This window comes from Pteropus vampyrus, unplaced genomic scaffold (assembly GCF_000151845.1).
Source record: "Pteropus vampyrus isolate Shadow unplaced genomic scaffold, Pvam_2.0 Scaffold74, whole genome shotgun sequence".
Classification (NCBI taxonomy): Eukaryota; Metazoa; Chordata; class Mammalia; order Chiroptera; family Pteropodidae; genus Pteropus; species Pteropus vampyrus.
The window spans coordinates 3,675,076-3,687,587 of NW_011888855.1; the positions used below are offsets into that span (position 1 = coordinate 3,675,076).

The 12,512-nt window shown below is 34.6% G+C and overlaps 1 protein-coding gene across 7 annotated transcripts in view; it reads right to left on the minus strand.

Moving 5' to 3' along the window:
- The window catches only part of RAPGEF6 (Rap guanine nucleotide exchange factor 6), a 151,799-nt gene that overhangs the window by 129,958 nt on the left and 9,329 nt on the right, over positions 1-12,512 (minus strand). For all 7 annotated transcript variants that reach the window (XM_011362262.2, XM_011362260.2, XM_011362261.2 and 4 more), the window contains exons 2-3: positions 2,233-2,303; positions 733-789 (exon numbers count right to left, since the gene is read on the minus strand). In XM_011362262.2, coding sequence (XP_011360564.1) covers positions 733-789; positions 2,233-2,303 — 128 coding nt within the window. The remainder of the gene's footprint in view (positions 1-732; positions 790-2,232; positions 2,304-12,512) is intronic.

Genomic DNA, 12,512 nt, shown 5'->3' on the forward strand with positions numbered 1-12,512 from the left:
GCCTATAAGAACATGACAATCATTCACCATCATCAGTAAGCAGAGAAATGGAAAATAAAGTCACAATGGGATAACAAAATAAATGCACATGTTAGATTCTAATGTTAGAATATCCTAAATTTGAGCATGTGCATTTCCAATAATTCTATTCCTAAGAATATGCCCAAAAGGAATGAGTAAATTAGGGCACAAGAAGACGTAAACAAAATGTTTAAAGAAACTTTATTATTCATGATAGCAAAAAACTGAAAATAACCTAAATATTTATAAATAGTGGAAAGGACAAACGAATTATCATTTTCATACAAATGTATCCTTTAAAGCAGTAAAAAAGAATGAATGCAAAAACATGGAAGAATTTCAGACATGTGTGAAGTAAAAAACGTCTGACTAAAAGACTTATCTATATGACATTCAGAGAGAGGCAAAACTAATCTACGGTGACAGAAGTCAGAACTGGATTATCTTTCCAACAGAGTTGACTAGAGCCTTCTGGAGAGCTGATATGTTCTGTATGTTCATCTGGGTAGGAGTTACACAGGTGTATATATTTATTAAACTTTGTCCCACTCTACACCTTTTGTGCACTCTATATCTGTTATACTTCACGGTTCATGAAAACATTTCAATCTGCTCTACAGAAAATGTTACAGAATCAAATGAATTTCAAAGTTAGAAGTGAAAATTTAAATATTAAAGCAATTAATTTAAGCTAATTACAGAAATACTTACCAAAATAGAATTTGATTGCCACTGTATCTCTCATAGCGTGCTCTTGCAGACATTAATCTAAAATATTAAAAAAAGTAAGTTTTAATCAGATCTACCACTAAATTTATCACTAAACTATAAGCATTTAGAAACATATACATTAAATACAACATTTTCAAAAACACAATCAGACATTAAGTGGCAACAAGTATAGTACTCTTATGTACATCCTATCATCTGTTAATTCACTTTAAATAATGTTCTTTTTTAATATAAAAAATATAGATTTGTCTGAGTCACACTAAATCCTCATGTGAAGAAGAGTTATTGGCAGAGGCATAAACAAACTATTAAGTATATAAATTTGCTTGCATTTAAAAAATACTTTTAGTATTACTAAATGCTCTCATTTTCAGTTTTCTTTTATATTTGATATATACAAACATCTAAATTATGTTTTACAGAAAACAGGATATAATAAATCCCAAACAAGTATATTTTAGCAACCTGGGCCATAAGCTAAACTTAAAGAACAGTCAGAAAAAGTGATAGATAAGCTGGTCATGGAAGGAAAACACATTTTAATTAAAATGTTAAACAAAGTTACTATAGAGCGTTACAAAACTCAAAAGTGTTTTTTACAAATATAATCACAATGATAAAAGGTAGGAGAGAAAACTTATTTACGGAATAGGAAAATGAAGTTCAAAGAGTTTATGGGTCTTGTCCATGGGCACTTAAACCAAATCCAGAATCCTGCTCCTTCTACTTTAATACAACACTACATTGCACCATGCCCATTATAAGTATGTGATATGGTAAATATCAATAGGAACTACAAAAAGAAGTTTTGTTTTCACTGGCCAGCACATACTGAACACTGTGTTTGCTTTAGATCATTACAGCTGACCCTTGAACCACACAGGTTTGAACTGCCCAGGTCCAGTTACATGTGGATTTTTTTCAATTTTAGTATATGTGCTGCTGAAGCAAACACTATACGTGGATTTATTTTCAACAAGTAAATGTATTTTCTCTTCCTTATGATTTTCTAAATAACATCTTTTTCTTTAGCTTTCTCTTTGTAAGACTACAGTATATAATATATATAACATACAAAATATGTGTTAACTGACTGCTTACATTAACAGTAAGGCTTCTAAGTAGTTACATAGGCTACTAGTAGTTACGTATTTGGGGAGTCAAAAGTTATAAGTGGATTTTCAATTGCGTGGGGTCCAGTGCCCCAACCATGAAGTTATTCAAGGGTTAACTGCATTTTCATTGAATCCTCAAAACACTAACAAAAATAATCTTATTATCCCTATTTTATGGAAGACAAAACTACAGCTTACATATTAAGACTTGCTCAAGGTCCCATGGCTAAGAAAAACTAGGTTGAGAAATGAAAATTCTACGTTTATCCTACCAAAAAAACCGAAAAGATTTAGCCGTTGCATCTATCCAAACTCATTTGAATAACTCCATAGCACATGTTCATAAACAAAGCATTACACTTACCTAAGCTGATGTTCTCTGAGGTTTGATAATATTTCCATCCCATGAAGATAAGAATAAATAGTATTTAGGTCCTGCAGAATAAAAAAGATCTGATTATTTTCCAAATAAACTTTTAAAAATGTAATGATACCCCCATAATTCTCATTTTAAGCTAACAATCATTTATGACAGAACTGTTAATAGAAATCATAAAAATCTCTGAATTATCCGATGTGAAAAGGTAGAGAACTCCCTCAACTCACACAGCAACCCCTCTTCAATATGGCTGATGGCCTCTATGCAAACAATGCCAGAAATTAAAAACTCACTGTTTCATATGAAAGTCTATTTCATTTCTAAACAGATGTAACCTTTCTTCTTCGGTGACCTCCAAGTACTTGAAAACATTTATGTTTTAAATCTGACTTTGTTGGTTTTTTCCCTCCAGATTACAGAGCCTCAGTATTTGCAGGTTCCAAATCTTTAAGCATCCTAGCTGCCCTTCTCTGGAGATGGCCCAGTTTGTCAATATCCCTCTTAAAGTATGACCCTAAAAAATCTTTTTGTAAAAGGACTCAAAGTGGTAATGATCTACCACTAAAAAAAAAAAAAAAAAAAAAATGTCCAATGAGATAATCCTGTTCACTCTGTGGAAGAGGTAGTAGGGAACCTTTCTCTAGCCCTCATTCAGATAACCAGGTATTAAAAACCCCAGAATAATACAGTATAACTTCAGCTAAGAGCAGTGGCATAGCAAAAGAAGAATGTGAGAACAGTCCCAATTACTGACACAAAAAAGCATTCTGCCACTGATGCTATGAAGAATGTTGGTGCATGGTGATTATAAACAAGTCTAAACTCTCTACATAAAATGTATCTCCTTATTCTCTTATAAGGAATAATGCCTTAATACCAAACATTGCTGTCCTGCTTTGATAGGCAACTGGCCAAGACAATTATCAGATCACAGAAAGTAGAAATGAAAAGACGCCTAAGACAACTTGCTTTCCAATAAGTTAATAAGACAACATAGGGTCAAAAACAGCAATAATCTTTGGTTCCAAAGATTACAAGTGATGGATTCAATGACCACATATCTCTGCGAAATCCTGAGAGTTAAAAAGCTTTTTGAAGTATTTTTTAAAAGGAAGAATAGATTAAAAGAGGAAACCACAGCAAATGAGACAGGTCTATAAAATTCTGGAAGACAGCAGATGGAGTAGTGATATGATAAACTGTATTTCCCAAGATGGCTACAATGATATTTCTTATCTTCTATGTTCTTTTGCAATGGGACCTTATCATTCCCCCACCAAAAATTGGAATCTGTGTGCCCTCCCCGAGGATCTGGGTTGGTCTTGTGATTTGTTCTGACCAAAAGAATATAGCAGAAATGAGACTGTGGAAATCTAAGATTCAAGTATCCTTTGAGCACCACTGCTGTGAGGAAGCCCGAGCTAGCCTCACTGACAGAGAAAAGCGACAAAGAACAGCACCAAGGCACCAGATATGTAAGTGAACCCCTTCTTAGACCAGTCCAGCTATCAGTTGAACGGAACTAAGAGAACAATCCTAGTCGAGATTCTGTGAGGCAAAAGAAACCATCTCCCAGCCAAAATCTTCTGAATTGAGATAACAGAGTCCTGGCAAAAGTCTAACTCACAGTGGGCTCACTGAGCCTGCAGACCCACCCAACAGTCTCTTTTCACTCCCTGAGTTTATAATTAGAATTTATATTAACCTCTACAAGTGAGAATAACCTCCACAATGGGTCCATGACCTATGTGGTAAAAGCTGCCATAGTGGAAAAAACCAAGTGGAAACCTCTGAAATTGCCCCATTCTCCAGAATAAGACAGTAAATAAAAGACAATTTTGTTTCCAGAGGGGCAAAGAAGAGCAGACTAGTGCCACTAGTAAAGACTTAAATTATGCAAGGGTGATGGTCCCCATTACATAGCATATATCATCTGCAGAAAGCAGATGGATCCTAAAAAATGACTGCAGACTACCAGAGACTTAACCAAATTTTAGTCCTGGTCACAGTTGTGGTTTCAGACTTACTGTTGCTGGAATTGATTAGTTAAGCTCCAGATATTGATCTGATGAATGTATTCTTTTCCATTCCAACTACAAAAGAATATCATTAGAGTGGTGGTCCTCAACTAGTACTGATTTTTCCCCCTGATGATAGAGCAATGTCTGACACATTTTGGGTTGTCGCATTTAGCGGGGAGGGGTGCTACTAGCATAAAGTGACTAGAAGCCAGAGATGCTGCTAAACATTCTATAATGTTCAGGACAAGGCCCCAAAATATAGGAATATATGGGTCAAAATGTCAATAGTTTTGAGGTTCAAACATCCTGGATTAGAGAGAACAATACCCAAAACTCAGAGGAACAGGAAGAGTTCCAGTTTACCAGGCAAAGTGGAAAATCTCATAATTCACAGTACATTTAGTGGAGTTCTCAGAAGGCTTTGAACACAGTATTGGGGCAAAATTAACCACAGACTACATAACATAGCTCAAAAAAAGGCCTGAAAGGATCAAATGATTTCCAAATTACTTGTGTCTCAGATAAAGCCAAATAACATTTATAGGAAAAAAAAAAAAATCCAGCATATAAAGAGGTAAAACTCAGTTTCTGATATTCAATCAAAACTTACCAAGTATGCAAAGAAGCGGGAAAAAATGACCCATAATGAGGAGAAATCAAAACTGACTCAGTAATTATATAGCTAATAGAACTAGTAGGAAAAGACATTGACAAACTTATTAAAACTATATTCCATATGTTCACACGGAACATATTCCACATGTTCAGGAAGATACAAAAAAGATTAAGCATATAAGAAGAGACATTTAAAAAATTCCAGACATGAAAACAATATCTGAGATGTAGAATACATTGAGTGAGACGACTAGCATATTAGACATTGCAGAAAAGATTAACAAATCTTAAGACACAAGAATAGAGATCAAAAACACAAATGAAAAAAATGGAAAAAGTTTGAACAGAGCACCAGGGAGCTATGGGACTACTTCGAGCAGCCTAACAAAAAGTCACTGTTCACTGTGGGAGAGAGAAAGAGAAAAAAAAAAAAAACTATTTAAAAATAATGGAAAATCTTTGATGAAAATTATAAGCTCACACATCATATAGCTCAATAAAACTCAAGCACAATATGAAAAAACAATACCAAAGCACATTATAATTGCTTAAAAAAATGAGAACTGTAAAAGCAATTAGAGAAAGAACAAAACTCCACAGTAACAAAGATTCTTCAAACAACACAATCCAGAGAGAAAAGAAAAAATATACATATAAACTTAGAATTCTATTCCCAGTCAACACATCTTTCAAAAAACGAAGGCAAAATATTTTTCACATATAAAGGCTGAATGAATTAATTACCAGCATACCTGCTCTACAGGAAAAAAATGTTAAAAGTACTTCATAAAGGAGGAAAACAATACCAGGTGGAAATTTGGATCTACATAAAGAAATGAAGAGAACTGAAAATGGTAACTACATGGGTAAATATAAATCTTTTTTCAAACTATTTAAAAGAAAACTGTCTAAAGCAACAAACAACAAAGACAACATATTGTGGGGTTTATAATACATGTACAAGGAAAACAAACAACACAAAGGCCAGGAGGTAAAAATAGAAGTATTCTGTTATAAAGTTCTTAAACTATAAGTGTAGTATAATATTACTTGATGGTAGATTGTGATAAGTTTAGGATGTATACTATAACCTTAATAAATCTCATAATTCGTGGATTCTATGGATTTTCTACATATATACTACCTCTTATGAATTATAGTATTAATTCTTCCTCCCAGTCTATGGGTTTTTTTGTTTGTTTTGTTTATTTTTGCCTTATTGAGCTAAGACTTTCAAAACAATGGCCAGAGTAAGTGTGACCATATACCACAAACACTGCTGCTGGGGCCCAACCCTTTAAGAGTCATCATAACATGGCCAGACATCCACAAAAGGCCTGCTCTCTGGAAATGTGCTTGTTATTTTTAGCTTCAAGACAATTTTGTTTTAGTGTCAAACAAGTTCTAAAAACTATAACATATAAATGTTATGTTATGGCAAAAAGAATTAGACCTCTTATAACTTGACCTGCGAGACAAGGATAGGCCAGTGTCGAGGAGCCACAGAATTTTTCTGAAATGCTTGACTGAATTTGTCATATAACTCTGTTCTCAAGGACGGACATCTTTGCTACATCATTGTTGATGCCATGAATAGCTAAGAATTAGGAATTCACTTTTCAATTTTAAAGTCTAAATGAGAATATAACTCACAAATTTTAAAATACATATATGGTTCTTCAGTTCTTGGTCTGAAGAGAGAGGCTGACAAAGTTTATCAACTTTAGATTCTAAAAGCCCTTCTTTAAATATCTGAAAGTGTGCCCCATTGTTTGCCTCCAATTTCCTTACTTCAGTAAGGAATTTGGCCACATGAAGTTCTCCAACAGCATCTATAAATGATAACTGAATGGACCTGAATAGAAATACTAGCATTATTTCTATCAGAGATTGGCAAACTTTCTCTACAAAGTGCCAAATAGTATATATTCTATATTTTTCTAGCCATGTGGTTTTTGTCACAACTACTTAATTTTGCCTTTGTAGCATGAAAATAACCAACAAAAAAGTAAGTAAATGAATGAGTGTGGTGGCATTCCAATAAAACTTTATTTATAGACTAGTTGGTAGGCTAATTTGGCCCCCAGACCATACTTTGCCAACTCCTAATGCAATGTGGTCAAAAATATCTACCAAGGAAGTCAAGCCATGAATGAACTCTTCTTTGGAGAGTATCACTCAGCTTATGAGTTTGGTAGAAGCTGAAAACACCAGATTTTCATCTTTCCAACCTTCCAGAAAACTAGGGCTTGGGCAAATAATCCAAGAGATACCAATAAGGCATACCCATTCCAGACTTTGAATCTAGTGATTCTGAGAAGCAAGAACTGCACAGAATCCAATTCGGCAGCTAGTGGTAGAAGCAGGGTCTCTCAACATATGCACAGTGTATAGTACAAGTGGTCAGCAGTGCAAGCTGTGGTGGTCACTACGCTCAGTGCCAGCAGCAGTAGTATCTTTACAAATCTGTGTCACAGTTGCCTACTCCAAGTCTACTTCTGTAGTATTCTCATCAATTCTGTAGCTACCCAATATTCTTTTCATAAGTTCTTTTTAAAAAACTGGCCAGAATTGGGTTCTGTTGCATCTAAGTAACAACCCTGAGAGACACTTAGACAAGGCACCCTCAGCATCATTTGGGAACTTGGTAAAAATACAAATTCTCAGGCCCCGCCTCAGACCTAGTGAATCAGAACCTCTGGGAATAGGGCCCAGTAGTGTCTGGTGTATAGGTTCTGATGCACGCTAAAGTTTGAGAACAACCAGTTTACAGGTAGGATCTATGTGACTCTTATTTGGCTGATAACCCATTAATGAGGAAGAGAAACAAGCACTGAGATGTCTAGTAAATCCTGGTCCCTTCAGTGCATCTGGTTTGAAGATCAAAAGATGCTAAGCATTCACAAAATTACAGAAAAGAACCTCCCAGAACAAAGGATGGTTTTAGTAGTAAGCTGATTCTCTCATATGGTGTGGGTGGTTATAGCATTTTGTTTACATGGGACAGCAAGTAGCTGCTAGCTGTGTAATGCTAGGTTTAGAAAGGGGTTTCCTATGGTTCCTGTATCATTATTTATCTCTGAAACAGGCTTGAGGTACCACATTATTTATTTGGCTCTTGGTATGTCCAAGACTAATAAAAACAATTATAGAAAGACAAAACAAACAAACAAAAATCCCCTGACAGAGGCATACTGGAAGTCTTACAGATATTTCCCGGTAGTAAAAAATTTAAATGCTAGATTTGAGGAAGTGTTAAGTACTTACACAGTGTGCACTTAAAGGTGCTCTCCTGAGCCTAAAAGAGGGAAGTCATGAAGAAGATGGAAAAACCAGGAAGCTGTGATATTCCAACTCAGTAACACCTGAATCAGCCACTGGTTCTGCAACTACAAATACTGCAGAAATTATCCAGAGGTATTAGAAGAACAAATACTAGTTCAAGATTATGGAATAAAATAATGGGTTTCACTTGGGCAAAAAAAGGTGAGTAAGTGGTGATGACTCAGTACTTCCTAAAACAGATCAGCCTTACCCCTCTCAGCCAGTTATGAGTGAAGGTCAGCAAACTGAAGTGGATGGGACCACTGCCATCCTACAGCTATCTTCTTATACCCTTCAGAAAGTCCATACCTAATGCATTCGTTGTATGTCTATTCTATGAATTTTTAATTTAAATGTTAAATGAAACATTAAATTCGTATTCGCAGCTCTGTATGTATGAGAAATTAATGGTCCTTTTAAGTATATACTTCTAATTAAGCAAACTGGGATTTTTATCTCCTTCCTCGATGTTATGCCAAGCGGCGTGCCACTCTCAGAATAACTCCCTCAATTTGGCTGCCATTCTACACATGCTTGGAAAACCAACCAAAACTTGGAAAACTCAAATTGAGATGCTTTAGAGCAACTCTTCATTTTGCTGTTTCTTAAAGTTTAAAACTAGTGAATTTCTTATCGATATGCTTAATTCATCACATAAAATTTTCAATACAACATTATCTAAAACACTCATTAACCAAGATACTTTGCTCATTAGCTTTTAAAACTGGAAAACAATGAATTTAACAATGAAAAATCTCTCAGGATGAGTCCTAAGGTCAGTACAGACTCAATCTCAAGATATTCTGCAGTGATAGTTCTATAATGAAAACTTATTCTGAAGAATTTTTTCAAATCATTGTTAGGACAAACGCAGCCTAACAATGTGGTTAAAAACTTGAATTCTGGAGAAAGCTCTGAGTTCAAATTCTGCCTCTATCAGTTACTAAACATGTAACATTCAATAATTTGCTTAACATTTATTATCTGTACAATAGAAACAATAAACTATTTTGGTTTGAACAGAAAATAATGCTTAAGTATGTAGCACAAGGACTATCACACAGTAAACAGTTAACAAATGTTAGTATCATTTCTCATAAAATTACAAATCAAAGATTAAATTACATTCAGCAGACTATTACAGCTTTTTAAAATATTTTGAACAACACTGCCAAGTCAACAAGACCATATATTAAACACAGAATTCTGCGGGCTATTAAAGCTATTTTAAAGATTTTCAAAAGTATCTCCAACTTCTCAAGACCATATATTAAATGTAGAATTCCATTCCCTTGGTTTTTTCACCAATGGAGGTGTAAACATATTCTACAAATGGCAATATAGAGCTAAAAAATACCACACCTGAAGCCCAGATCCTGATTTCTCAATACCATTTCCTACTAAAAGGAACTTAGATAAATGGCTGATTTCAGTACTATGGCAAGGAAAGTACAAGCCTGGAACATCTTTTTGTGCTAGAAAGTAAGGTATTAAACACTAATGGGGTAATGTCAAAAGGACATATGAGCACAGGGCTCTCACTGGCTAAATTTGGGGTAATCTAACAATCAAACAGAATGACAATATTAAAAATACAAAAATAAAAATACAAAAATAATCCTTGAATCATAGTGATCTTTTTTAAAAAAAGGAGAGGTGAGAAAAGTTTTCTATATAGAATACCAACTAATAAATGTAGAATGAATATACAGTTAGAATATTATCACTTTGTAACAGCAAAGCAATAGTTAATTAAGGCAAGGATTATCAATGAATGCTAAAACCACTAGGTGGAACATTGTTGGAAAACAAGATATTCACATACTACTCTAAAGTATCACCTTAAGGATCACTTACAACTTACAGCACTATACCTTTAACAGAGACAGAGGTGATCAAACTTAGCACCTCCAATAATGGAAAGAATTGATACTATGTGTCTTCTGATGGGACAACATAGGAAGTACAGAGCATCACCCTTGTAGTGTCTCAAGAAGATGATTTAACCCGAATCTAATCATGAGCAACCAGATGAGTCCAAATAATGATACATTCGAGAAGCCAATCTGTCAAACTCTTCAAAAAGCCATGGTGATGAAAAAAAAAAGAAGGTAGACTGTTCTAGATTAAAGAAGACTAAAGAGACATGACAATCAAACGTAATGTACCTTGACTAGATCCTAGATTGAAAAGTAAAACTACTATAAGACATCTTGGAGATTATAGTGAGGGGAGAAGTGTCATCAGGTCTACAACTTACTTTCAAGTGATTTAGCAAAATAAATACTAGAGAGGAGATAAGGCAAAATTCTTCCAATGTTTCTGTAGTTTAAAATTTTTTTTAATAGAGGGTGGGAAACACATATTTCCTGCTTTTTCCATGTGGTAACAGACATTTCTTGCTTTACTTAAATTTCAAGTCTTCATTTAACGACCTGCCTTCTTTTTTTTCCTTATCTTTTCCCATGCATCCCCAATCATCACAATGTGTTGATCTTTGCCCAGGATGCACTGCTCAACCCCAATGTTCTCTGGAAAAGCTTACCTCCTTACATCACTACACTGGAATCTCATCTTATTTTGCTATATATTTGCTTATACATTTGCCAGAAAATGTGAACTTTTTATTTGTGGATTAAAATACACTGCCTAATCAAATTATTTGAAATTAAATTTTATTAATAAAAACTCTAACACTAAAAAAATATACTGAAATTTTAATTTTTAGAGATAAAAGTTCCAAATGACATGCTTAAACGTTAGAACTCATCACGAATGATAAAGCATTAAAAGATTGAGCATCCAATTACTTATAATTTCAAAGAAAAATATAAAGTTCACCTTCTGATCCCACTACATATTATGAAGTCACTCAAGATTTGCTAATTCCAAATTACACATTCACTCTTCAATCCTTCTCTCTCTTCATTTTCTCTATAGCATTCGACTGTTGACACATTCATCATTCATTCACTACTCCCTACACAAAATTTTTCCTCCCATCCCTTCTGTAATGTTTCTCTCTGGGTTTTCATCTTAATGAAAAACAGTTAGCAATGGTTACAAGGACAGAATGTGAAACCAGAACGCCTATGTCTGAATCCTGACTCCACTGTTTCTTAACTGTGTGACCTTAGACAAGTTAATTTCACTGTGATTCTGTTTCCCTGTACAAACTTAATTCATTTTAGTGCCCTTCACTTTATTGTACCTCAAAGATTTTTTTTTTTAAACAAATTGAAGGAAAGACCCTCCACCAGCAAGAAGTTATGACTCGCTTTACTGTGATACTCACTTTATTGTAGCAGTCTGAAATTGAACCCAGAAGATCTCCAAGGCCTGTACGTATGTAAAATGTGGATGATATCTTCTTACAGAGTTTTGGAAGGATTAAATGTGGTGCATAAGGTTTTATAACAGTGACAGGCATCCAATAAGCACTGTAAGTCTTAGCCATTACTGCCTTTCTGCACCAGCTGCTCCCAAATCTCCTTTACAGTCTTCGCTGATTCCTTTAAATGTTCATAAAGTTTACGTTCCCAGAGCTGTGACATCTACCCTTTCTTCACTGGAGACCATCATCAGTAATAGCCCCCATATCCATACCTTTTACTACCATACTGTCCCTTCTTCACCTAACTCTTACATATTCCAAACTGTACTTGTCAGGATTGTCTTTTTCTAAAACAACTTGAATGACATCTACCTACCTTCTCCTACTCTCTGCTCATCTCCCCCAAAAGCCTTCCCACAAACTCCTGAGCACCTGAGATTTACAACTATCACAGTCCCTAACCACGCTGTATGTTGTGTATTGCCTATCTCCTCCCCTAAAGAAAGAACTTTAATCTTTTATCCCTGGCACTTAGAAACAGTGTTTAAAAATATTTACTACACACATATTGTAGTAAATATTTACTACACACATATTGATTCGGCAGTCTTCCTTAAAAAAATATATGTATTCAACTCTGCCTCAGAGAGTTATTTACAGAGTTCATAAATAATCCAAACTCCACTTGGCACTTGATACTCCTAAACTCTTCTAAAAAATCTACTGTGACGAAGTCTTCTCATATTAGTTGAATGCTTTTAAGAAACCCAATTAGAACAGGCTGCCATTCTCTGAAACTTATAAGTTGTAAACAGAATGGTGCTAAGAAATCATGTATCAAGCACACCTGTTCTCACTCTACATAAAACTTGAGGATTATAAACTTCCATTAAATTGACATTGCACCTTAAAGAATTTCATACAGCACAGGCAAGATTAAACAAGAAGCATTTATTTAGGAAAATGTTAGG